The sequence below is a fragment of the Cervus canadensis genome, chromosome 1 (genome assembly GCF_019320065.1).
Source record: "Cervus canadensis isolate Bull #8, Minnesota chromosome 1, ASM1932006v1, whole genome shotgun sequence".
Classification (NCBI taxonomy): domain Eukaryota; kingdom Metazoa; phylum Chordata; class Mammalia; order Artiodactyla; family Cervidae; genus Cervus; species Cervus canadensis.
In genome coordinates, this window is record NC_057386.1 from 14,601,122 (window position 1) to 14,625,981 (window position 24,860).

The 24,860-nt window shown below is 40.8% G+C and overlaps 2 protein-coding genes across 2 annotated transcripts in view; one reads left to right on the forward strand and one right to left on the reverse strand.

Moving 5' to 3' along the window:
* The window catches only part of DDX42 (DEAD-box helicase 42), a 35,037-nt gene extending 29,882 nt beyond the window's left edge, over positions 1-5,155 (reverse strand). The window contains exon 1 of the mRNA XM_043464848.1: positions 4,982-5,155. The gene's annotated coding sequence lies outside the window, so the exon portion shown is untranslated. The remainder of the gene's footprint in view (positions 1-4,981) is intronic.
* Positions 5,156-5,647: 492 nt separating this feature from the next.
* CCDC47 (coiled-coil domain containing 47) lies at positions 5,648-23,465 on the forward strand. Its single transcript, XM_043464938.1, has 13 exons — positions 5,648-5,946; positions 10,889-11,157; positions 11,594-11,701; positions 12,223-12,397; positions 13,969-14,090; positions 14,460-14,525; positions 16,227-16,328; positions 16,527-16,637; positions 17,598-17,683; positions 18,984-19,042; positions 19,340-19,449; positions 19,678-19,845; positions 22,870-23,465. The coding sequence occupies exons 2-13, from the start codon at positions 10,894-10,896 to the stop codon at positions 22,948-22,950; spliced, it is 1,452 nt and encodes a 483-aa protein (XP_043320873.1). The 5' UTR covers positions 5,648-5,946; positions 10,889-10,893; the 3' UTR covers positions 22,951-23,465.
* The last annotated feature ends 1,395 nt before the right edge of the window (positions 23,466-24,860 follow it).

Sequence of the window (24,860 nt, forward strand, 5' to 3'; positions counted from 1 at the left end):
TTCTTGTTTTGTCCAACATAGTATCTTTGGTGCCTGGTCTATACTGTACTCAAAAATTTTTTGTTGAATGGATAAATATCAGGCTCTTCAAAATTCATCCCAGTATCTGTGAAATCCATCATCTCCTATTACTACAAGCCTTGCTATCGAGCCGGCCAGCTGTCCTGATGAAGTCTAAGCCAGGTCATCCTCAGACACCACTGATTCTGACTTTCTTGAACAGTTTTCCTACTATTAGTCTATGTGTACAGCTACAGTCCTTAACAATCAGAAGTCTGAGGGACTGCAGCAGATAGAAGAAGCACAAGATGGCCAACCTAACCTCTATTTGGTTTTATCATTTTTTTTTTTTAATGAGCCCTCCTCTGCTTAGGTTACAAGTCTATGAAAAGTAATTTGCATTCTCTAGGCAAACACTGGAGAAGAGAAATCTACTCAATAGTTAATAAGGAAGTCAAAACATAGTGAGGATATTAAAAAATTAATGTAGTCCACCATTCATGGGTCTTCTCAAAGCTCCCTGTATAGTGGCTTCTTAAAAAACTAACCATAGAACTATATGATACAGCATTTCCTCTCCTGGGTATATACCCAAGAGAACTGAAAACAGGGACAGACATTTGTTACACCCATGTTCCAAGTAGCATTATTCACAAGACAAAAGGTGGAAGCAACCCAAGTGTCTACAGATGGATGAATAAACTAAATGTGGCAAGATAAATATATAGCAATAGTACTCAGTCTTAAAAAGGAAGAAAATTCTGACACACGTTACAACACGGATGAGACTTGAGGACATCAAGTTAAGGAAATAAGCTGGACTTCCCTGGTCGTACAGAGGGTAAGAATCTACCCGCCAATGCAGGGGACACAGGTTTGATCCCAGGTCCGGGAAGATCCACATGCCCTGAGGCAACTGAGCCCCTGTGCCTAGAGCCTGGGAACTGCAACAAGAGAAGCCATTGCAACGAGAAACCCACACACAACTAAAGAGTCGCCCTCGCGATTAGAGAAACCAGAGGAAGCCGGGACACAGCAGTGAAGACCTAGTCCAGCCAGAAATAAATAAAAGAAATAAGCCCGTCACAAAAGGACAAATATGGTATGATTCCTCTTACATGAGGTACTTAGTCAAACCCAGAGACAAAGTAGAAGGGTGGCTGCCAGGAATTAGGAGGAGAGAGGATGGGGAGTTATTGCTTAATGGGGGGAAGAGTTTCAGTTTTCTAACATCAAAGAAGTTCTGTGGACACTATGGTGCTCATGGTAGCAAAACAATGTGGACGTACTTAACATCCGTAAACTGTCCACTTGAAAATGGTTTCGATTTTTCATGTGTTATTTTACAACAGTTAAAAAAAAAAAAAAAAACACCCTTGAAAATCAAAGAATCAGCATTCAACCACACAGGTATTTTTAGACTGTTATTTTATCTGGTTTATGAGGGAGAATGATGCTGTCCAGACTTCAGTTTCTACTCTAAAATGCAAATATACTTGTGAGATTTCAGCTACATTTTTTCTCTTTAAAAAATAGTGCTTTTTAAAATAAAACATTTACTTTGAAAAGAACTGGCTCATAGAACCATAAGCAAAATGTATGAGCATTTGCTTTAAAGAGAACAATGTGGGCTGGGCCTTAGAAATAACACACATGTTTTATATAGACCAATAATCACTTTCTGTTATGTGCCCAGTACCGAGGGATAACATCTCTCCCTTCTCTTAACCTACAAGAAGTGAAGGAAATAGCCCTATGAGGTAAAGTATTAAATGAAGTAACAGTGGATCAAAAATAAATAGCAATAAGAGAAAATAAGAATTCCTACCTCTTTTGGCAGGTGTTTGTTAATATTTTGGAACTAGGGAAAGTCACACTCAAAGGTGAGCACTCAAACCTCCTTCAGGGTTTCTCCAGACCCTGACCCCTCACCTTCTGGCCATACACTTCTGATCCTGTCATTCCCTTCAATTCAACAGCTCTCCAGTCACTCAATCAGGCTGGAATGAGACCCTCTGTTGTGGCAATGAACTGCTTCACACGCACTCTGGTGAATGCTCTTCCCTCTACCTGCATCCCGTTCCCACCAGATCTCTCATTATATCTATCTACCAAAGTCCTATCCTTCAAAGCCCATCTCAAATACCAACTCCTAGAACTATGACATGAATACGATTTCCCAGAGAAAAGCTACTTCCTTCATTAAACTCCCATTCTACTCTTAAAACACCCAACATCTATTCAAAACTATCTGTGTTCTTTTTTTCTTTCTCTAGCTCCATGTTACAAGCTCCATGGCTAAAAAAGTAGGCTTATTCTTTTCTCTTTTGTTTTCCAGAGAATACAATCATCATTCATGTTTATTCAACATATAGGAGACCTAGGGAGATTCATAACTTGGCCAATGAGAAAAGTTAAGGAGAGCATAAAGTATCAATACCTACTTGGTACCGTTTTAGGCACTAAAATGTGATTTAGTAGAAAATCTTAACAGCACAGTAAAGCAGCACAGACCATGGAGCCAAGCTGCCTATGTTTAAACACTGGCTTTGCCAACTAACTTGATGCGAACTTCATGGACGTTATTTAGCTTCTCTGGCCTTACTTTCCTCATCTATAGGATGGTGAGACTATCACCTACCTCATAGGATTGGTGTGAAAAACTGAATTCACACACAAAAATGCACCTGGAATAAAGCTTGGCAAATGGTACACAATGTGTATTAGCTGTCATGTTTATCACTATTATTTTTTTCCCAGAAATCAATCTCTCCATTAGGGGTAAATGGAGACTATCAAGTTAAGACTTCTCAAGTTTCTTTCAACTTAGAGATTCCATACCTTGGTGCCACATGACACTGAAGATGTCAGAGATCATTAACAAGTTGACAAATGGGGACAGGCTTCAAAAGAGAGCTAGAACCCAGAAGATGAGTTTTTTTTTTACATGGAAAGATGTAAGCTGACTAGAGAAGTATGATGCAAGAAGGAGGAAAGCTAAAAAGGGAGGAAAGCTAGAAACAGCAAAGTCTAGGAAATTCGAAAAAGTGTAGAACATAAGGAAGATAATTTGGCTAGTTTATGTTTTGAGAAATGGTAGAAAATAAGATATAAATGACTTTAAAAATAGTAGACTAAAAACAACTGATTATAAAACCACGTTACTTTTTCATTATCATTAACACTGTGTTTTTGAAGGAGAAAGATTTCTAGTGACAGTTGATCACCATCTACTCTAATAATCTGCCTTGAGAAAAACTCACACACTATAAATCTGATTCTTTAGCAAGAATCTGTACAAAACCCAAGAATTTCAACACATTCTTCTAAAGCCAAAATAAGTAAATGCTAGATTACACTTGTTTTAGAAGCATCTCTTTTTTTCTCTGCCGGCTTAAAGAAACAAAGAGCTGATTACATAAAGATCTGATAAAACTAAAACATAAAGAACTGTACTCTTCCACAAATTGCACTAAATTATTAACAGTGTAGGTCAGATCTTATCGTGCTCAAAACTCTGTTTCCATCTCAGGCAGAAGAAAAATGAAATCTTCACAACAGCCTAAAAGGTCCTGGTTGTTTGGTGCTCCCTGCAACGCCTTGTTCCTCTCCCTGACCTTATCTCCTAATAATTCCTCCTTCTGCTCACAGTACTCCAAGCATGCTGGTCTTCTAACTGTTCCTCTAACAAGCCAGCATTGTCCTTTTCAAGGTCTTCATATTAGCTGGTTCCTCTGCCTGGAAGGATCATTCCTCCAGAAATTAGCTGGGCTCACTCCCTCACCTCCTTATCTAGTATGCTTAAACATCAGCTTGTCTGTAAACACTTCCCTGACCATGCTGTTTAAAAATGCAAAATATCCCCATTCCTCTCTTCAGCTTTATTTTTTCACCTAAGGCATTAATCATCTTCTAACATACAGTATAATTTACATATTTGTTTTCTCTCTTCCCCTCACTACAACGTTTCATGAGGGTCGGGTCACAAACCAAGAACACTGGTAGGGAACAGGCACACAGAAGTTATCAACAAATATATTTCTTGAGTGAATGAACTGCAGATTAGGCCATAGTATGTCCCATCTGGGTACAGGAAAATACAACATACATTTTTTTTTCCTTCACCACTTAAAGTCTAAAAATGAATTTTGGTATGAAAGACCTTCCACTGGGCTTGGCTCTGGAAAGTTTCTGGAAAGTGAATTAAAACAGAATCTCTGCTCTTTAGGAGTTCGGTGATGTGTATACAGAAAATAGATATATACAAAGATCATTCACACACACACACACACACACAAAAACACCAAAATGTATGGGAAGCCAGAGGAATCTGAATGACCGTCCAAAGGGGTGAGGGGGCAAAGCTTCCGCCAAGATGATAAGAAAGCTACGATTCCCCCGAACTCTCGACTGGTATGATTGTTCTTCCTTATATTATTGGTGCGTAAGCTTGTAACTCCATATAAATTATTTACCCACATCAGAAAGGCTCTTGAGCAGGCCGCAGAAAGTTTAGTGAGGAGGCTGATGCTAGTCAGAGATACACTCAAAGCTACACAAAGATCACTGACTATGCCTTTCACTGTCTTCAGATTTGGCAACTTTGGCCTGGCAGGTCCCCCGATCTGGAGACTAGCATCTGCTAACTGCTGCTGGCTCGGGTCAGAATCCTCCCCGTGCCGATGCCTCCCGGAGCCCAGCACCCTGCAAATCCCTTCCCGGACAGGCGAGCGCCGCCTCCGGAAAGCCGCCAACTGGGCCTCATTAAGAGTTGTGGGAGAAGCGGGCGGGCGACGAGGCTTCGAAAGGCTCCTCGAGTCTTCAGTCCCGCACTCCTACCCCTCCCCGGGCCCCTGCGCCTCGGCTTCCTGGAAGCTCCGCCGACTCTTTGTTAAGAGAGGCCGCGGTTCCCTGGCCCTCACTAGGCCCCGCAGTTGCCTGCGGTGCCCCCAAGGGGTTACGGCCCCGCGTCCAGACCCACCTCGCGCAAACCTGCTACTCTGGCTGCAGAGGCAGCTGTTGCTACCGCCGACGCGGAGAGAACCTCACGGCCCGCAGTACGCGCGGTCCAGGCCCCGTCCCGCCGCGCTCCTCCCTCTCCGCCCCCTTCGCTGCCGCCGCCGCCACCGCCTCTTGGCCCGTTGCTGACGGAGGGGGGAGGGGAACAAAACCGGACATGCGCAGTGCGGAGAGCGCGGGCCGAAGGGCGGAGCCTGGTCTACGGCTCCCGGAAGGCGCCGCGGGCTCTGGGCCTTAAGGCTCCCGGATACCTCACAAACGCCTCAGAGCCTTACAGCCATTGCTGCTGAATGAGGAGTGTTTATGGCCCGTATAGGGAGTGGGTCTGGGAGTGAAGAAAATAGTAGTGGCAGGGAACCGCCAAAAAAAAAAATCCCCCAAAAGGGGCTCGAGTGGAAAACACATTCACATGAAATTGCCGATTCCCTAAACTCTGCTCCTTAGCAAATACGACCTGGGCGACATTTCTCCGCGTGCCCCTGGACACGTGGTCTCGTAGAGCATGGTGACTTTTAACTTCCGGAGCACGGGTTCAGCGTGATGACAATTAGACTGAACCCTAGCGGAGAGCACTGGGATAGGCGCCGGCAGCTCCGGCCCAGGGGCGGTGCTTACGTAATTCTCCCGGCCGCCCCACCTCGCCTCAGCTGGGCGGGGGAGCAGGCGGTCTCGCGCAGTCCCCAGGGCTGTGTCCCGGCCCCGCGCCGCGCGCAGGCGCGGGCCAGCCTCACGCATTCTACGTAACGGTTGGCGGAGGCTACGTGAAGAGTGGCGCGGCGTGACCGAGCTGCCTGGTCAGGCTGTATCCTAGAGGCGTCGGGGCAGTGAAATCGCGGTGACCCGGCAGGCGGTGGCCGGGACCGGAGGCAGGCGGGATAGAGGCGGCTGCCGCAGGAGCAGTGGGCCGGGTTCTAGCCCCCGGTGCAGGTAGGGCGCGGGCCGTGACGCGCTGGTCGGTGGGGCCGGGCCGGGCCGAGCGGTGACGCTGAGTTGCGTGGCCTACCCGGGTCCCTATTCCCAGTCCAACCCCTAAGTCCAGCTTTTTGATGACATGCTTCGATCCCCGCGCCTTCTCGCCTTTCCCGATTTTCTTAAGAACATACCAAACTTTGTCCCTGTTTTCTGTTGGGAGTGCTGTTCGGGGTGACTTTAACGGTTTTGGGCAACTTCCAGAACTCTGAGCAAATGCCAACCCGCAGAGCAAAGTTGGAGCGTGCAGCAGGAATAATGGAGCAGAGAACTGATTCTCCGTGTTGGGGAAGAGACTAGACCCAGCTGGTTTAACAGAAGCAGCAACCTCGGTGGTGAATCTTCTCTGCAGGTTTCCAACATAAGACATTTTTATCCAGCGTGTGGAAGGAGACAGGCTGGAATTGTCTCCATGATCTCCCAAGCTTTAGGGTCTGGCCATTGTCAGAAAGACCCACTCTAAAATGCCAACAAGGAATGATTTCCACACTTAATACTCATCTTTCGTTTTTAAGTCCTGACCCAACCACAGCCCACTCCAGTATTCTTGCCTGGGAAATCCCATGGGCAGAGGGGCCTGGCGCTACATTCCATGGGGTTGCAAACAGTCGGAGACGACTTGGCGACTAAACCAACCGCTGAGACTGCCAAATAAGCTAGGAGAAGAAATCAGACAGAACTTGTCAGTGCCACTGTGCCCTGTCCAGGGAGTCTTGGGTCTGCCTCTCCAGCAGGGTTTGTGCATTTGAGAAATGAGTTGACAGGTGCCTGCAGAGAGACTTCTGAGACTGAAGGCCAAGGCACAGATGGCTTGGATAATTTTAACCTAAATACTCTTAAAGGGGCTCTGTTACAGTGCTGAGTTATCTTAGAAGTGCTTCTGGTCTAAACATTCTAAGTGGAAATTCACAGACCTTTTGGCAGGCAGGCAGTCAGGCTTACTGTGCCAATGTTCACCTGTATTTGCTTCTCTATTTGAAAAAGTTTCAAACACGGATCTATAAGGGAATACTAAAGATGAAGTATTTTTACATCTTACAGGGTGTTCATAAGGCACAGTGGAAGGAAGTAACAGGAACTGCTATTTATTGCGGGCCTTACATGTGCCAAGCACCTATCTCCTGTCGCATCCACTGTAGCCCTACGAGGCATGGAGTGAATGGACATCCCTTTTTTGTACCTGGGAAACAGGGACTTAAGTTTAATTAGCCCAAGATCATACAGCTGGCAAGTGGTAGAGCTGATGTTTTGTTCTGCTTTTAATTTTATTTGTTAGTTTATTTTTGACTCTGCTGGGTCTTCGATACTGGGAGGGCTTGTCTCTGGTTGTGGTGCCTGGGCTTCTCATTGCGGTGGCTTCTCTTGTTGCCAAGCACAGGCTCTAGGACCTGTGGGCTTCAGTAGTTGCAGTTCCCAGTCTTTCATCACAGGCTCAATAGTGGTGCTGCACTAGCTTAATTACGCCAAGGCATGTGGGACCTTCCTGGATCAGGGATTGAACCCATGTCTCCTGCATTGGCAGATGGATTCTTTACCACCGAGCCACCAGGGAAGCCCATCGTACTAACCTCAAAGATCAAATGTTGGAAAGGATAGAATATTGACGTATCCTTCGTGGCATTTCTCAAATCATTTGTGCCTTTCAAAATTTATGAACTTCGTCCGATTCTAAGACTATTGCTTGAGCAGCCATGAGTTGGAGGATATTGGGCAATAAATAGCCTTTGATATTGAACCAATTTCCTTTATGAATTTATGGTGTTGTAAATATGAGATACAGAATATTCATGATGCCAGAGCACCTTGAGAGATTAGTCTGTACTCCCTTTTGCCACCCGTTCACTCTTAGTGCTTAGCTGCCTGCATCCTGCACCACTTCCTTGCAGCTGCCAATCACGACGTCCTCATTGACATTTGGAAATTTTGGGTCCATATTTTACTTGAACTTTCTGCTGCAGTTGAAACCAACCTCTGTTTCCTTAGAGATGTGTTTCTCCTTTGGCATCTGTAATATGATAGCACTTGAACCAAAGTCTCTTTTTGTCCATCCATTCCTTAGTTTTGCATTGGAATTCTCCCTACTACGCCCACCTCTTAACTTGTAATTTGTTTCAAGATGTTTTGGCGTGTTTTTTTGTTTTTTTTTTAAATCTAACTCTTCATACTCCCTGGGAATCTGATCTATTCTCGCACCATCTTATTTCCAACTTAGGCTCATATCCTGAATTCCAGGCATATATTTCAAACTGCTTCCTTTTCTTTTTTTGTAGAATAAGTTACAATACCTTTTGGGATTGTGAAAATTAAGAGATAAATGTTAATCATCTAACATATTGCTTGAAAATACTCCAAACCTTTCAGCCGGTACTAAATTTAATTTATTGTCTTCCCCCCAATTTTTTTCCCCTCCTTTGTTGTTCTTTGTCTTAAGGACGACTTTGTCCAGCTGTTAATCAAGCCAAAACTTGGAATCACCCAAGATCTTCCTTTCCCACATTCTTTATGTTCAGTCCCTTTATGTTGACAAATACAATTTTTAAATACCTGTCAAATCTATTTTCCTGTTCATTCCCAATACCACTGCCGGTTCAGTCGTGTTTTATCTTCCATCTATCTTAGCCACTTCCAGTTTTTCCCACCTCAGGTGCCCTTCTCTGATTCACCTGTGTATGAGCTGTCAGGGTTAAATTGCAGATATGATCGTGGCACTCTGGTACTTAAATCCTTTAGTTGATTCTCATTATCCACACGTCTTAGTGTGGTATTTAAATAAGAACCATCATGTTTTTGGGCTTTCCTGGTGGCTCAGTGGTAAAGAATTGGCCTGCCAACACGAGAGACTCAGGTTCATTCCCCAGCTTAGAAGATCCCCTGGAAAAGGGAATGACAACCCACTCCAGTATTCTTGCCTGGGAAATCCCATGGAGGGAGAAGCCTGGTGTACTACAGTCCATGGGGTCGCAAGAGAGTCAGACACAACTTAGCCACTCAACAGCAACGTCATCTTGATCTGGCCTGTGCAGATCCCATTTGGGTCTGCAAACCCAATGTTCTATCATTCCAGACTTCTAAAATGTGCTGCTTCCTGCCTCTGTGCTATAGCTGTTCCTCACATTACAGTGCCTTTTCTTGAGTGTGAGAACTATCCTTTTATTTTGTAAAGAATTTTATTACAAAAACATCTTAGAAAAATTAGAAAAATCATGCAGAATGCCCATATTCCTATCATACATAATAACTACTATTTATATGTGGATGTATGTGTAACCTTCCAGACCTTTTTGTTTGAGTATTTGCTTCTAAAACAACATGGGTTGGGTTCTAACTTCATTCATTAATGAACAAAAAGTAAGCTTGTATTTGTATATATGCATGGTTTAACCAGTTTCAGATTTTTCCTATCATGCTGTAACACATATCCTTAAAGCTAGATTCTCTTGGCATAGCATCTGAAACAGTGATGTGCTTGTTGACAGTATGTTTGATTTGCTTTGGTAGGAGCGTTTTATGAAAAGTAGTGAAAGCCAGAGGGGTTTTTATGTTATTCTACAGGAACTGGTTAGCCTTTGTTGGTTATTGAATCCTTATAAAACAATAGTCATGTCTGAGAAGAAGAATGGTAGTTTTTAGAGAGAAGTAGGGAGAGAGTTGAGACAGGGAAGACCATTTAGGATAATACTGTGTTTCTTGAGTAGGTGGTGATAACTTGGGTTATCATGGTGGCTTTGGGAATCCAAGAAGGAAACACCAGAATTTGGTGATTGGTTAGATTTCAAAGGGAAAAGAAGATGAGAAATAGGTGTCTTGCTCTTTTCAACAAGTAAGAACTAGAAATATGGGATTGATACTAATATCAAAATAGAGAAATTCAGGTACCTGTTGATTTTGAGATGACTTTTGGACAGGGTCAGAATGCAGCCTGAGAGACAGGCTGTCTGTACAGTCTGCAAACGAAGAATTGTTTTTGCATTTTTAAAGTTTTTTTTTTTTAATTAAAGAAGAATATGCAACAGAGATAGGTAATTGGCCCACAAAGCCCATGATATGTACTACCTGATATTTACTATACTATACAGAAAAAGTTTGTAAGGCATCAAAATGGACATGTCTGTTAGACATTTGGTGATGTAGGGCTGGTATTTACATAAAAAGAGAGGACTAGAAATACAGCCTAAATAGATTTGGTGATTGAAATCTAACTACTATTCAAACTCTGCCTCACATGCACTCCCCTTTTTTGTAAAACCTCACACATTTGGTAAGATGATTTCATTATCCTTCATATTTTCATATCATTTGGCACATTTTTCTTGCCAGTCAGATTTCATTATATGAAATTAACATGCCTGTTAATAAAGCTATTTCCTTCAGAGGGTTGTTGAGAGGATTAAATTAGTTGCTCTTTGTAAAGCCTTTAGGAAAGTGTGTAGCGCTTTGTGTCTTAAACATTTGCTTTGATGGTGATGATGATTTGCACATATAAAGTTGATTTAATGCTGAAGAGCTTTTCTATTTACATATTATTTTTATTACAACTAATAAATAGTTGCATCTCATTCTTTTATTATTCCTCTTTCCAGTTTCTATATAAAACTTTTTATAAGCACTCAAAAAAATGCTTCCTGAATACACAGTATAAATGGAAACCCAACCTAAAGGAATTAAGTGACTTGTCCAAGATTTTACAGATAACTAGTGGGAGAGCCCAGACTAGAACCCAGGCCTCTTGAGCCTACCTTATTGTTGTTTATATAATGCTATCTGAAATGAGTAGTATTCAATAAGAAAAGTGGGAGGATCTTAGATTTAACTCTTTACAAAATGTGATCAGTATATGTAGAAAAGCTGTCCATTTAGGGTTTTTTGGTTTTGTCTTTTTTTTTTTTTACTCATTTTTAAGGTGCAATGAAAGGCTTCCGTGCTTTCTGTGTTGTCCTTTTGATATTTGGGAGTGTCTCTGAAGCCAAGTTTGATGATTTTGAGGATGAGGAAGACATCGTAGAGTATGATGATAATGACTTTGCTGAATTTGAGGATGTCGCAGAAGATTCTGTCACTGAATCTCCTCAACGGGTGATCACCACTGAAGATGATGAAGATGAGACTACTGTGGAGTTGGAAGGGCAGGATGAAAGCCAAGAAGGAGACTTTGAAGATGCAGATACCCAGGTAAAGCTGCTTTTTCACTGATTTCTCGGGAAATTGGAAGCATGGGACATGGTGTAACTAGCACGTAGGGAGACCTTTACTCTTTGGTATGTTTGTTTTTATTCAGCAGGTGGAGCTCTTCTAAATGTTTGTGGTTCCTTGCCACCTTTTATATTCAACAAAGAATAAATTGTATTTTTCTCCTCTATGGAAAGCCTGGATGGGGGAAGGAGTGGGCTAGATGTGTATTTGTGTGTGGAGGGGTGGAATTTGTGTCATTTAGAACCCAGGGTTCAAATTCATGGAGAGTTGTCATTTGTTTAAAATATGTCATATCTCTGTGTCCTGTGCTTGCTGTTTTCATGTTCTCTTTTCCTCTACAAATGTTGCCTGTAAAAATGAGATAAAATTGCTCGTGATATTTATGGGGGAAACAGATTGTGCCTCGTTTTTGTAGGAGGGAGATACGGAGAGTGAACCATATGATGATGAAGAATTTGAAGGTTATGAAGACAAACCAGATACTTCTTCTAGCAAAAGTAAAGACCCAATAACAATTGTTGATGTAGGTATATAGATTTTGAATCCCAAAGTGACAAACAAAGTATCTTCCTGTCATTAATCTCAGAAATATAATTAGTGACATGCAGCTGATGTAATCCTGGGCGTTGATATAATTCTGGGAGTGGTGAAAGAGTTTGACATCAGTTCCTCTGATAACACTGTGCACATAGAGAAGAAACCCCTATGTTTTTATTTTAGCCTTCCTCGTTTTATTTACCAAGGAATGAAGAGGATAGACTTTGGGTTTATTTAGGGAATGGGGCTCAGAATCAAGATAAATACAGAGGGGTTTCCAGCTTTTCATTCTGTTTGATTATCCTCAGATTTCCTTAAAGAATCTTTTACAAAAATGACCTAAAACACTGAAATGGGCCTATTTTTCAAAGTATAACCATATTCAGTGACAGTTATCTAAAGTATCCACTTCCATGTATGGATATTCTCCTTCTCCTTCATCCCATGAGTTAACTTTGTCCTCCAAAGCCTCAGGCGACATTGAATGGAACAACTGTCCTTCCCCAGGTTCCTGCACACCTCCAGAACAGCTGGGAGAGTTATTATCTGGAGATTCTGATGGTGACTGGTCTGCTCGCGTACATCATGAATTATATCATCGGGAAGAATAAAAACAGTCGCCTTGCTCAGGCCTGGTTTAACACTCACAGGGAGCTTTTGGAGAGCAACTTTACCTTAGTAGGTAAGTTAAGCTAATACAGGTCTAGCCACCTGCTTCAAAACTGCGTGCTAAGAACTGCTTATTGCTCTCAGTATCAGCATCTAACTGCTTTCCTGCACTGCGAAGAGGATGCTTTTCTTCCTCTCTCAAGGATCCTTTTTTTGTTAGATTTTGCATAATGAATACATTGCATTTATGAAATAGCTTTCTCATCTTTCATTATTCATCATTTGCTATGAAGCTTCAGATAAAAGTGAGGTAATCAGTGTTATCAAAAGTTGATAAAAATCCAGCCAACAGCAAAGAGTTTTGACATTTTTGGTAGCTTGTGAAATGCTTTCAATTCGTCTTTTAGAAGTCCTTCAGAATTCCTTCAGGTTTTAGGCACTTTGGTTTGAGATCCACTGCAGAGGTGTACTTAGCATGCATGCATGCATGTAGAGGTGTACCCTGGAGTACCTTAGAGGAGGCCCTGTCATTGTGTGGTGTAGGGGTAAGGTGGCCTCATCCACTTTGACCTCTGTTTGGCTTTAAACACTCTATTTCCCTTTGATAGTAAGCAAGTATCCATCTCTTCTGCTCTTTAGTGGGACTGTTTACTATGTTTCCTGAGTGCTTTGCATACATTGTTTCTTATTCAATCTTTAGAACAAAATTGTCAGTTGGATATAGTTTCTGTTTTCCTAAAGAGGAAACTGAAGTCCAGAGATGTTAAAACTTGTCTAAGCTATTCAGTTGCAACCATGATATATTAGAACCTAGTCAACCTACTTCCAAAATCCATGCTATCCACAATAGTATAGTCTTTCAGTACTTTTTGACCTGGAAATTAGGAAAAATAAAGCACTTCACTTCCTCTGGTGTGTTTTTAGTTGGTGTATTGGTCTGCTTTACCTTGTAAGGTTGGACACATTTTTTGGTACACTTAATGAATTAAATGAAGAGAGGAAATGACTAGAATGTGAGCTTTTTTGAGTTATTAAAATTGGAGAAGGAAATGGCAACCCACTCCAGTATTCTTGCCTGGAGAACTCCGTGGACAGAGGAGCCTGGTGGGCTACAGTCCATTGGGTCACAGAGTCGGACATGACTGAGTAACAGTTTAACACACACTAGCTCTAAAATACAACTCTTAATACCGTTTTTATTTTGCTGCTGAAAAAGCAAACTTGGATAAAGTTAACTGAAAGGAGACACAATGAGAGAGTGCTGACTGGTTAGCATTAATGATATTTTTTATTCAGTACATAGGTTTTGTTTTTGGTTTTTTTTTTAAAAAACTATGGACAGACATTTAAATTGACTTTGTTCCATTTTGTACCTATTCTTGAGATATTTATACTCCAAGCTGGATGTCATTAATTGATAAGGACACACAAGTAATGGCTCGAATCCATAATTTTTTAATGGCGACAATAAGAAGTAAAAGGAATAATGCCCATCTCTTGTAATCTATGTGTAGAGGAGAGTTCTATAAGATAGCAAAGTATTGCTCACCTAAAGTTACCGTCATGTTGGGGTCAGAGTAGAAGAGAGTGTGGTGACTAGGCCCAACATTTCCAGCGGATCATGGTAAGTGGTTTTACCCCCAGGGGATGATGGAACCAACAAGGAAGCCACCAGCACAGGAAAGCTGAACCAGGAGAATGAGCACATTTACAACCTGTGGTGTTCTGGCCGGGTGTGCTGTGAGGGGATGCTTATCCAGCTGAGGGTAAGTGGGGAACTTCCGGTGCAGTGTATGTATTCCTATCATTTTTTCCAGCGTGTTCTCATAGCCTGTAAGTTCAGTGTCTTGGTTTCTTCATGCTTGACTTAAAGTGAGATCTAAAAGTCATCTTTGGGGAATTAGCTGGTGGTCCAGTGGTTAGGGCTCCGTGCTTCCACTGCAGGGGGCCTGGGTTCAGTCCCTGGTCAGGGAGCTAAGATGGTGCAAGCAAATAACTATAAATATTGTCTTTTTACTGACTGGCTAATGTAGCGTGTATTTTATGAAGCATGTGAGTTCCCTCCTAAGGTCTTTTCCTTATAGCAAGTAGAAGTTGTGATTGTTCTCTTGGGTTTCTTTTTTCTTGTTTTCTAGTTCCTCAAGAGGCAGGACTTACTGAATGTCCTGGCCCGGATGATGAGGCCAGTGAGTGATCAAGTGGTAGGTATTCGTCCCCTGGTCTTCTCTGTACAGATTGGCTTCTTCACATCTTAGAGCTTGTTCCATTTCTTGCCTGGATTATACTTGGACTTTGTGAAAACTCATGTCCCTTGTCCCCTCCAAAATGGAACCTTTTCTGTTTAGACAGATCATGTTCCACTCAATGTGCAGCTGCAACTAGGGGTGCGGGGGTGACCCAGGAGCTACAAATAATATCTGGTTAATAAGGGCTGTATCAGTAATATACAATATTTTGTATATTTTTATTGGACTTAAACTCAATTGTTATTTAAAAGCTCTCTTTTTTTGTTGTTGCAAACCTGTTTGTTTATATAATTTTTCTAATATGGCCGCAGATGATTTAATCCACTCATTTTTAGAGTCTCATCAATTAAAACTCAACGGAGGAAGTTTTGCTGCATCTTCAGCATCTTTTTCGTAGAAATTATTCTTTACTGTGTTGTGTTAATCACTTTTAGTTATTTCCTGAGGTAGATTTAATCTTTGCTTTTCCTCTGAGCCAGGCAGCATTTTACCTTTTTTTGTTGTTTTTTGTTTTTTTATTTTTCTCCCTGCAATGATAAATAACCTCAGCAAACATGAAGTTCTTTATATTTTTAAGCCCTGTTATCAGGAGGGTTCTGCTCAGGGTGTTACTTTGTGTAGTTTCCCCTCAGTGATCAAAGGGTAGAAAACCTTTTCTTTAGCAGCTGCCATCTCCTCAGGTCTTTGCCATATCTCCCTCCATTAACATTTCCTTCATCCTCATATATACTGGTAAATTTTGACTTGAGCTTTCAAATAAAGAGTTAATAAAAGAAACGGGACCCTGTTTTATCATACCAGACTCTTCAGGCTTATAACTTTATCTCTCTGGTCCAGTGTAGAGTATTAAAAACTGTTTAACTTGCTTCTGGAGTGTTTCCGGTGCTAGCAACCAGTTCTCTGACTCTCCAGATGCCAGCGGGGTGGCCGGTAATTCAGTTCAGTTCTGATACTGTCTACCTGGAGTTAGTGCCAGACCCACAAGATTGCCCACACTTCAGATGCCAGTTGCAGGTATCAGGCCACCAGACATCTGATTGCCCAGCTATAAATCTATAAAGTTCCCACAGCCCTCCCCTCAGAGTCAATAATTTGCTGGAATAGCTCACAGAACTCAGTAAAACACTTTACACTTACCAGCTTATTCTAAAGGATGAAGTTCAGAAACAGCCAAATGGAAGAGAGGTGTGGGGCAAGGTCTGGGAGTGGGGTGATGCACAGAGCTTCCATGCCTCTGGAGCTTAGGCCCCTCTTCCCAGGGCCATTCAGGCTTTGGCAGAATTCGGCTCCTGGAGGCCATTCTCAGGCACTTGCCGTGTGGTCCGGCTCCCACCCCTCCCTGCCCCCCGCCCCATTGCCCTTCACACTTTGAGTCTTTCTTCAAGTAGGGCCCAGTCCCTTCTGAGGACTCCCTTGGTTATGTCAGTCCACCTGGGGGTGGGGGGCGGTGTCCCTTTTGATTAACTCAGAGTCAGCTGATTAGGAACCATCTACCAAGTAACACAGTATCATGGGAGCAATAATACCACATTCCCAAGTCCTGCTCATATTCAAGGGGAGGATGTGGCAGTCGGCAGCAATCTTGGAGGCTGTCTTAGAAACCTGCCTATCATAGAACCTAATAGGTGAGGTTTTTTTTTGTTTTTTTTTTTTAAGCAAATAAAAGTAACTATGAATGATGAAGACATGGATACCTACGTGTTTGCTGTTGGCACTCGGAAAGCCTTGGTGCGACTACAGAAAGAGATGCAGGATCTGGTATGTCAGGTTCTTCTAACTCAAATAATATGTAGAAACTGTGTCTCTTTATTACATAAAAGTTCAACTTCAGGACATAAGATAATTATATAACTTGAACAGTTATATCACTTTGAAACAGGTCAGTACCTATTCTCTTAAGAAGTTCCTGTGCATAATAAAATATCATGTCTTACTTTCAACCACTTTTTCCTCTAGAGTGAGTTTTGTAGTGACAAACCTAAGTCAGGAGCGAAGTATGGACTGCCTGACTCCTTGGCCATCCTGTCAGAGATGGGAGAAGTCACAGATGGAATGATGGACACAAAGGTAAAGACAATAGAAACATACATTTGCAGACCTTGGCCATATATAGGGCCTTCTCCCTGAAAGTTCCACTGTACAAATTAATCATTTTATCTTCGTTTTCCACACAAGCATTAAAATACCTTCCTTAAACACTAGACTCACTTGTCAAAAAGGCAATTTTATTAGCCAAGAAGTTCTCTCTAAACCAAGAATCAGTTGTCCCTAGGATTGCTAATGGCATTTAGGCTTTTTGGAAAAGGACTACAACTTTAATCCTTATCACCATGTCATTTAGTACCTTTTTTTTTTTTTAAGTTTCAGTTAGAATAGAAAATGAGTATAGGGATTTCCCTGGTGGTCCAATGGCTAAGACTTTGTGCTCCCAGTCCCCAGGGGGCCTGACTTCAATCCCTGGCCAGGGAACTGGATCCCAGACGCCAGAACTAAAGATCCTACATGTAACAATTAAGACTTGACACAGCCAAATAAATAAAGAAATAAACTATATTTTTTTTCTCTTGGTTGTATATGGTAGCAGCACATCTTACTATCATATAAAATAGTATAAGATGAAAAAAAAAAAAGATAGTATAAGATAGTGTAAGATAAAATATAAGATAGCTGAAAGACAGTTCTAAATGTAAGTTCTGGGTAATATGGTGGTGAAGAATCCCTGAAAACAGTTTATTTAGATTTTATGTTCATGCTTTCATTCGTATTTTTCTTTCTTTGTTTTTTTGGGAGGTGGGGTATGGTTGCTTTTTTCATTTGTATTTTGAACATTATTTTGGATAAATTTTCAGCTACTCAGTAGGTAAGATTTTTGATCATTGGTGTGACTAAAAAAGGTACTAGTTTCATTGTAAAGCTTTAGGCTTCATGACATTGTGCAAAAGTAAGGAAGATTAAAGAATGAGTATCTTTATGAAAAAAGGGAGTTGCATCAAACCTACTTTAAAAAAATAATTTTCTTTATTTCAGATGCTTCACTTTCTTACACACTATGCTGACAAGATTGAATCCATTCATTTTTCAGACCAGTTCTCTGGTCCAAAAATTATGCAAGAGTACGTATGAGATAAAAATATTGATCAGTTTTCTTCACTAGCTTTCTGTGTTGAAATACCTGCAAGGTGCTTCTGCAATTACCCTTCCCAAATGAGTTTTCCTTTGCTTTGACTGCATGCGTCGTGAAGGTAATTGAAAACCTATGGGAAACAATCAAATAAGCCCCCTCTGTTTGCATGTGTCACTGCATGTATGCATCACCCCCTCAGTGAGGTAAAGGAGAATCTCACAGACTGGCTGGTACTAAGAAAGTACAACTAGTAATCTATGTCTTTTATAGTCTAGGGTCTTTTTTTTTAAATTTATGATGTGAATCTGTGATGTCTGACTTGTGTTTGATAGATTGCAAATGTAAGCATTTTGTAATTCATGGCCTTTTCTGGCTTCCTTCTTTAATGGTTGGGTGAATATATTCTTGCTAGTATATTATCAGATACCCTTAATGCTTGTAAAGTTTCTGGCTTTATAAAAACATTGTTCAGACATACATATTTAGGACTTAAATTTGTTGTTTGATTTCACACCCGGTCTCAGGAGAGCACATTTAAGTTTACCCTTGTTGTAGAATTGGTTCTGACCTCAATTTTTGGCCAAGGACTGTGGAGTTGAGTACAGTTAAAAAAGCCAGTTTGGATTTTAGTTTTGTGTCAAAATCACCAAGATAATTAAAATTGCTTATGCCTCTAGATAGCATTACATCATCCTTACCTTGCTCAGCTGAGTTATAATACTGTGGGCAAAGTATCACATTGCGGATTCATGGAGCATCTTATATGGGGTGAGGGTATGGAAGGTTGAAAGTCAAAGATTACAAGAGGAATCTTTGGTGAGTCAGAACTGAAGTATTATATGCTACAGTAGATTATTTCTAAATTTATTCTGATCTCGACTCAAAAACAATAGCCTTCATTATAGGAAGACGGATAAAGAGTTGGAAAGAAAACTTAAAAAATCCACCAAAATTAAAAGGTTTTGAAATATGGGCCTCATACTTAAATATAGGCTCATTTCTGGCTCCCCAGGTGAGATGAAATATATCCTGCCTGGAGGGGACATCACTGGAGGTGCTCAAGGATAGGATAAAGATCACTTGGGAATGCATCCATCAGATAGACGAGAGGACCAGATGACCTGTAAAGCTCCTTCGGTCTCTGAGATTGTATTTGACTTGGGGATGCCAAGACAAATACTGTGCTGATTATTTGCAGGTATCTGTTCATCTAAGTGAATTGTGTGACTTATGTGCATGGAAAGTCTCTCTCTTAAATTCTTTCTAAATAGCCTTTTCTTTTATGACAGGGAGGGTCAGCCTTTAAAGCTGCCTGACACTAAGAGGACACTATTGTTTACATTTAATGGTAAGTGTTCTGCTTCCTGAGTTCTTTGTTTTCTGTGAGGTGCTTTTAAGGAGAGTATGGCTTCTTTCTAAAAGATAGGAATAAAAAAACTACATTAAAACTAAGCCCATGCCAGCATCTTGGTATTAGGTTTCTTCAATAAGAGATCCTTGTATATATTTTAATTTCTATTTGCTGCTGCATTTTAGCTGTCTAAGAAACTTGGAGAAAGGAGCCTATTAATGTAAAAATAAAAAGTTAATACCAGAAGTCTGAATGCTGCCATTAACTCAATAAGAAAATGGTTTTGTTTTCCAGTGCCTGGCTCAGGTAACACTTACCCAAAGGATATGGAGGCTTTACTACCCCTGATGAACATGGTGATTTATTCTATTGATAAAGCCAAAAAGTTCCGACTCAACAGAGAAGTAAGACTTTATTTTTATTATAAGTTGGAGCCTCTTTTTGTTGTTCCCCTCCCCCTGTTGAGGGGCAGCGGGGAGGAGGGGGTCATCTTTTGCTTACTTCAGTGATTTTATCTTTGCTTGCTGGCTTGAAACTGCTCGGTGGGAGTGGTTTTATGAAAGAATACTGGACTTTTGTTTCTGCTGGACTGAAATGGATTTCTGATGAATTGCTTTGTTTCCTGGGGAAAGGGCAAACAAAAAGCAGACAAGAACCGAGCTCGAGTGGAGGAGAACTTCTTGAAGCTGACACATGTGCAGAGACAGGAAGCAGCCCAGTCTCGGCGGGAGGAGAAGAAGAGAGCCGAGAAGGAGCGAATCATGAATGAGGAGGATCCTGAGAAGCAGCGCAGGCTGGAGGTAAGACAGACTTTTCTTACACTTATAAGGGGATGCCTGTTGGCGCCATATTGGCTGTTAAATGTAATTCTGTGTAGGCATGTGCACAGGCTAAAAGCTTAGCATTTTCTTAGCATTTGGGACAGTTATCACTATAAAAAAAAAGGAGGAATAATCTTCCCTGTTCAAACCATGTCAGATTGAGTCTTGATCCTGGTGAATGATATGAATTATTCTGTTCCCAGCACAAGGCCTTTCTGAAAGTTCCACTATCATCTTTCAGGCCAAACATGTACTGAGGTAGAAAGAAATTAGGAATTTTAATAGAAGCTGACACATGCACCTGTGGTCCAAATAAACTTGTTTTGTAAAATTTCTATTTTGATTATAGATTAGAGAATTCTAATATTTTTTATTTGTATTTTGTTTTCTATTTTGTACACAGCTAGAACCTCAAAAGTTACTTGTTGCTTTTGTTTTAGGATTTTTTTTTAATTTATGTTTAATTGGAGGATCATTGTTTTACAACATCATGTTGGTTTCTTCCACACAACAGCATGAATCAGCCAGAAGTATACATGTGTCCCCTCCCTCCGGAGCCTCCCTCACCCCATCCCACCCCTCCAGGATGTCGCCGAGTCCCCGCTTCAGCTCCCTATGTTACACAGCAGCTTCCCGCTAGCTGTCTGTTCTACGTACGACAGTGTACGTGTTTCTGTGCTACTCACCTGGCCGCCCCCCCTTACCCCGCTGTGTCCCAAGCCTGCTGTCTCTGTCTGTGGCTCTATTCCAGCCCTGAAAATAGGCTTGTCAGCACTATATTTCTAGATTCCATATATGTGTGTTAATATATGAAATTTTGTTTTTTCTGACTTCTCTCTGTATAACAGGCCCTAGGTTCATGTACCTCACTAGAACTGACTCAAATGCTTTCCTTCTTATGGCTGAGTAATAGTCCATTGTATATATGTACCATAATTTCTTTATCCATTCATCTGTTAATGGACATCTAGGTTGCTTCCATGTACTAGCTATTGTAAATACTGCTGTAGTGAACACTGGGGTACATATTTTTTTTTTCAGTTATGGTTTTCTCAGGGTATATGCCCAGGAGTGGGATTGCTGGGTCATGTGGTGGTTTTATTCCTAGATTTTTAAAGAATCTCCATACTGTTCTCCATAGTGACTGTATCAATCTACATTCCTATCAATAGTATGTGAGGGTTCCCTTTTCTCCACACCCTCTCCAGCATTTATTGTTTGTAGATTTTTTCATGATAGCCATTTTGACCAGTGTGAGGTGATACTTCACTGTAGTTTTGATTTGCATTTCTCTAATAATGAGTGATGTTGAGCATCTTTTCATGTGTTTGTTGGCCATCTGTATGTCCTCTTTGGAGAAATGTCTGTTTTTAGGTTGTAGTATGTTGTGTTTCAAACATTAGCATGTTCTCATATTTTGTGAAGTAAGATGCCATAGTCCAGCTGTAAAATTTTAAACCTTGTAAATGGCTAGTCAAAAAATGAGAAAAACAGAGTCCTGGGAAATGTGACTTTTAATGAGAATAACCTCAAGGATTGAAGAAAATACTTGGAAGTAGAGGAGGCAAGCTGCCAAGAAAAAGCGAGCCCTCGTGTGGTACTTGAGCTGCCAGTAAGAGGCATGCCATCGAGTGAAGTGACCAGAATAGCACAGGCCTCCTCTCATCCTATCTTTTCTTACCATTTTCTGTTTGATTTGGTTTGGTTTAGTTGGTGGGTATTTTTCCCCTGAAAATATTGCTCTGTGTTTGTGCAATCTTCTTTATAAATATAATTGGCTTTTTAATAGATACACAAGAAGAATCTACATGGACTCATTAATAGATAATGCCTTTCATTTTTCTATGAAAAAAAAAGTTCTCCAAATATTTCTAGGGTCTGAAACTATAATAGGCTTAAGATAAAAGGGGGCCCAGAACTTAAGTCAGATTGTAAGTTGCTTGTAGGTATAAACCATGTCTTTTTTTAGAACCACCACTTTGCAATATCTAGGCCTAGGTATCTTGTGAGAAGATCCAATGAATTAAATGGGAAAGGACTTGCCCCCCTCTCCCCCCACCAAAAAAAATCCTATAATGAGTTTCTGACTTGAATGGCTCATATATACATGTGATCTTGACTTTTTTGCCACTGCTGCTGGAGCTTTGCTTGTTTTGTTTTGTTACATATTTAATTTGAAAAATATAGAGAAACATATACCCAGATATTGGGGCTTCCCAGGTGGCACTAGTGGTAAAGAGCCTACTTGCCAATGCAGGAGACTCAAGAGACATGGGTTCAATCCCTGGGTCAGGAAGATCCCCTGGAGAAGGGCATGGCAACACACTCCAGTATTCTTGCCTAGGAAATCTCATGGACAGAGGAGCCTGGCAGGCTACAGTCCATGGGGTCACAAAGAGTCGGACACGACTGAAGTGACTGAGCATACGCTCAAGCATACTCCTAATTCCTAAATAAAAATATGATAAAAATTCTCAATCAGACATTATGGATTGAAATGTGTTGGGCTCCGGTGTAAAGGCTATGCCAATAAGAAGAGATTTATAATTAATAACCTGATCAAACAAGATCTTAAGATTTTCTGAACTGAAATACAAAGCTTTTGCAGATACATACGTTATGATGAAAGTTGGGCTACTGTTTCTTATATTTGGGAAAAATCTCTGATTTTTCTTATGTAACAAAGTCTGCATAAGTGTACTGTCTAATTTCACTCTAGAGATTTTAGTTACTTTTACTTCAAGGAAATGGCAACCCACTCTAGTATTCTTGCCTGGAAAAGCCCATGGACGGAGGGGCCTGGTGGGCTATAGTCAGTCCGTGGGGTCACAAAGAGTCAGACACGACTGAGCAACTTCACTTTCACTTTACTTCAAGTTAATTTTCATTAACCAACATGCGTATTAGCAATTCTTATAACCATCTTCTGAAATGTTATTCAGTTCTGATGTTTTTTTTTAACAAGTACTTAAATCTTAGTTTGGATTCCCTCTTTCTTTTTAGGAAGCTGCTTTGAGGCGTGAGCAAAAGAAATTGGAGAAGAAGCAAATGAAGATGAAACAAATCAAAGTGAAAGCCATGTAGTAGCCATCCCAGAGAGCTAAGTCCTAATGCCACCTTTAAGTTCAAAATTCACGGGAAACAAAAGCTACCAGTTCATTTCTCATCTTAAAGTTTCCCAGCGACTGAGAAATCCTTGTTTCATCACCTGTTCTGTTTTGGCTTGGAGTTTTACAGAGGTTATAGATACATTGGAAGGAGTCTGTTTCAGTCATTTTCTTCCAGATAATCAAATTATTTTGATTATTTTATAAAAGGAATGATATATGAAATCTGTGTAGTTTTAAAATATTTAAAAAATTATAACATGAATCATCAGTACTTTTAGTGCTTGATATTTGAAGAAATATCATGAAATTTATAGATATATAATTAGAATTGTTGCTTTTTTGTTTAAGCTAGGCAGTTGAAATGGCCATGAAGATTGACTCTAAACCGCAATTCCACAAATAACAATTGGAATTACACAATAAACATTTCTTGGTGTTCTCTTCTGTGTCTACATTAAACTTGTGAAAAAAATAAAATTTAGAACACTGTATGTGGTATTGAAATTTCAGGGACTCAACAGTCTAGTTCAGTATATGTTTATAGGTGGGAGGTGCTTATGACAGTATCATAGGGTATCTGTAGGCTTTAGGATACTTACATGTAACGGAAACTTCTAGGGATAGGAAGATAAGAGCACGGTTTTCTCCTTACCTGATACAATGAGCTCATGACAATGTGAATGCTGTATTTTAAGTGGCTGTATGTTTTCTTGAGTAACAAATGCATGAAAAATTACCTGCTTCACCTAGGTGAGGTCAGTGGTCTGCGTGAAGTCAACAAACGTTCTCCTTGGTTGCTGCAGCCTGTCGGATGTTCATGGAGAAGCTCTGTACTCTGTTATGGCTGTGTCCCTATGCTTCTCCTGCTTTTATCTCTTCCACAGTTGAGGCTGGGTATATTTCTTCAAAGAAGTAGCCATGAATATGCATAAATATACTTTTTAACATGAGCTTTCCTAAACTATAGAGAGTTCTTCCTGCCTCTTGAGGAAGGAACTCTTGGGGGAGAGGCCCATCTGTTCTGCACGAGCACTTAGCTTGTTCAGATCTCTGCATTTTATAAATGCTTCCTACTAAGAAAGCATTTTTTTAAGTCACTGCTTGTACCAGGTAATTTTTGCTGGGGCTGGGAAAGGGTTGGGTTTTTTGTGGGAGAGGGGTGGGTGGGTATTTTTTGTTGGTGCTTTATGTGCCAGTGTGTTCCGAGGCAATAACAAGTTGCTGTGAAAACAGCATGTGCTGCTGCCTTTGTAACTGCATGGAAACTCTCCACATGGGTTTTTCTCCAGGTCAGTGCAGAAATGTGTAAGCTGGGAGAAGCAAATATAATATTTTTTTTAACAGTTCATGAAATTAAGTTATTAAAGATAACAAAAATAAAATAAAGTTGAATTACTTTAATGCTATATATTTCTCAAATTAGCCTTGTTTTACAAACACTTGACCTGCATTTTAGAAATCAAAGTTGATATGCTTAGCTATCTTTTGATTAATAAAAGCTTTCTTAAAATCCCACACATTTGGACCATGGCAGCTAATTTTGTAATTTAAGCATTAATATGAACTACCTATGGACGTATATTAAACTAATTGACAAAAGTCTCAGAGTGCCGCCTTTACTTTTCTGGGGTTTCCCTACAAGAGTGTAAGCCCATAGGAATGTCCTTCGTGTTCAGTAAAAGTAAGCACTGAAATGCTTTTCCCTCAAAAGAGCTGGCGTTGACAATAATCCTTCTGTTGTTTAGTTGCTAAATCGTGTCCAGCTCTTTGTGATCCCATGGACTGCAGCACACCAGGCTTCCCTATAACTGTTAGCAGGTTTTGGTTTTGGAGTTTGTTTTTGTTTCTTGGCCTTGCCACACGGTTTGCAGGATCTTAGTTCCC